General features: G+C 59.3%; 1 protein-coding gene across 1 annotated transcript; it reads right to left on the bottom strand.

The window, feature by feature from the left end:
• Nucleotides 1-221: 221 nt before the first annotated feature.
• On the bottom strand, nucleotides 222-1,418 carry SSTR2 (somatostatin receptor 2). The gene has a single exon (XM_065693811.1). It carries the CDS (start codon nucleotides 1,416-1,418, stop codon nucleotides 303-305), a length of 1,116 nt encoding a protein of 371 aa, XP_065549883.1. The 3' UTR covers nucleotides 222-302.
• Nucleotides 1,419-1,698: the final 280 nt, after the last annotated feature.

Genomic DNA, 1,698 nt, shown 5'->3' with positions numbered 1-1,698 from the left:
CCAGAGCCAGCCAGCCCCGAGGGTACCACCGGGGGAGCCAGCGGAGCCCCCATGGTGGCACTTTGGTGTTGAAACGCCGCAGCGCTACAAGGGGTCTTTGTTTCCCTGGTGAGGCAGCTCCTCTCCAACCGTTTCCTTCCCCAACCAGCAGCAGCCCAGGAGGAGCCCCGGTGGGGAGCCCCGATGGCCATCGGTGCGTGCTGCCATCCCTAAGCCGGCGCTGCTGCCCTGACTCCGTACGTGCCACCACCCTGCTGCAGCGGGCGAGAGCAGAGCAAAGGAAGGACCACGCCGCTGTCCCCTCAGATGCTCGTCTGCAGGTCACCGTTGAGCAGGGTCCTCTGGGTTTCCGTGGTCTCGTTGAGCCTGGATTTGTCCTGCTTGCTGTCGCTCCGGTCCGCCTCGTCCATGCCGCTGACCTTCACCAGGCAGAGGACGTTCTGGAAGCTCTTCTTGAAGTTGTCGGACAAGAAAGCGTAAAGGATGGGGTTGGCGCAGCTGTTGGCATAACTGAGGACCACCACGAAGTCAAACATGCCCTTGAGGACAGGCGTGGGCACGATCAGCACGGAGACGGAGGAGACGTTGAAGATATAGAATGGGAGCCAGCAGAAGATGAAGACAGCGACCACGATGGACACCATCCTGGTCACCTTCTTCTCAGACTTTTTCCTCTTGGAGGAGCCCACTCTGATGCCCGAGGACTTGACTTTGATAATGATGAACAAGTAGCAAAGGCAGATAATGGTGAGAGGCACCAGGAAGCCCAGGATGAAGGCGTAGATGATGAAGCCTGTGTACCAGGCCCCCGACTCCCCTGGCCAGATGATGGTGCAGCTACTCCTGCCGTGGTTATGCTGCACCCCAGCATAAATCATGATGGGCATGATCACCAAGAGGGAGATGCCCCAAACGGCCATATTGATCATTTTGGCTGTCCTGGGCCGCCTCCACTTGGCAGATTTAATGGGATGGACGACAGCCAGGTACCGGTCAATGCTCATAACCGTCAAGCAGAAGATACTGGTGAACTGGTTGATCCCATCCACTGTCATGACAATTCTGCAGAGGGCTTTGCCAAAGGGCCAGTGCACCAGGGCCACCTGCATGGCCAGGAAGGGCAGCCCGAGCATGAAGAGCTCATCTGCGATGGCCAGGTTGAGGATGTAGATGTTGGTGATGGTCTTCATCTTGGCATAACGAAGGATGACGTATATCACCAGCGTGTTGCCGCACAGCCCGACGATGCAGACCACGAAGTAGATGAAGGTGAGGATGGCGTTGCTGGTCAGGTCGAAGTGGTGGCCTGTGGCGTTCTGCGACGCGTTGGTGGGTGCCTCCACCGAGAAGTTGTCAAAGGGGGAAGATGGGGAGAACCAGAACGCGGTGGCATTGGGCATCTCGTACTCCAGCTCCATGGCTCTGCTGCTCCCTGGGTGCTGCCCGTTCAGAGGAGCCGGGGTGTCAGAGGAGCCGGGATGTCATCGTCCCTCGCTCTGGGGACAGATGAGAAGATTCTAGAAATGGGAGAATAAAGCGAAATGAAGGGATTCCTGGGGGGGATTTGCCCGTCCTGCTGCGAGCTCCGTGGTGGCAGAGCTGCTCCCTGCAGGGGCTCCCCCGCACCGCCTCCCCCGAGCCCGGGACCGCCGCGCTCTGCCCCGGACACACCGCAGCTCCTCCTGGCTCCGGTGATAG

Source organism: Lathamus discolor, chromosome 13, assembly GCF_037157495.1.
Source record: "Lathamus discolor isolate bLatDis1 chromosome 13, bLatDis1.hap1, whole genome shotgun sequence".
NCBI lineage: Eukaryota > Metazoa > Chordata > Aves > Psittaciformes > Psittacidae > Lathamus > Lathamus discolor.
This window is presented reverse-complemented; position numbering and strand designations above follow the sequence as displayed.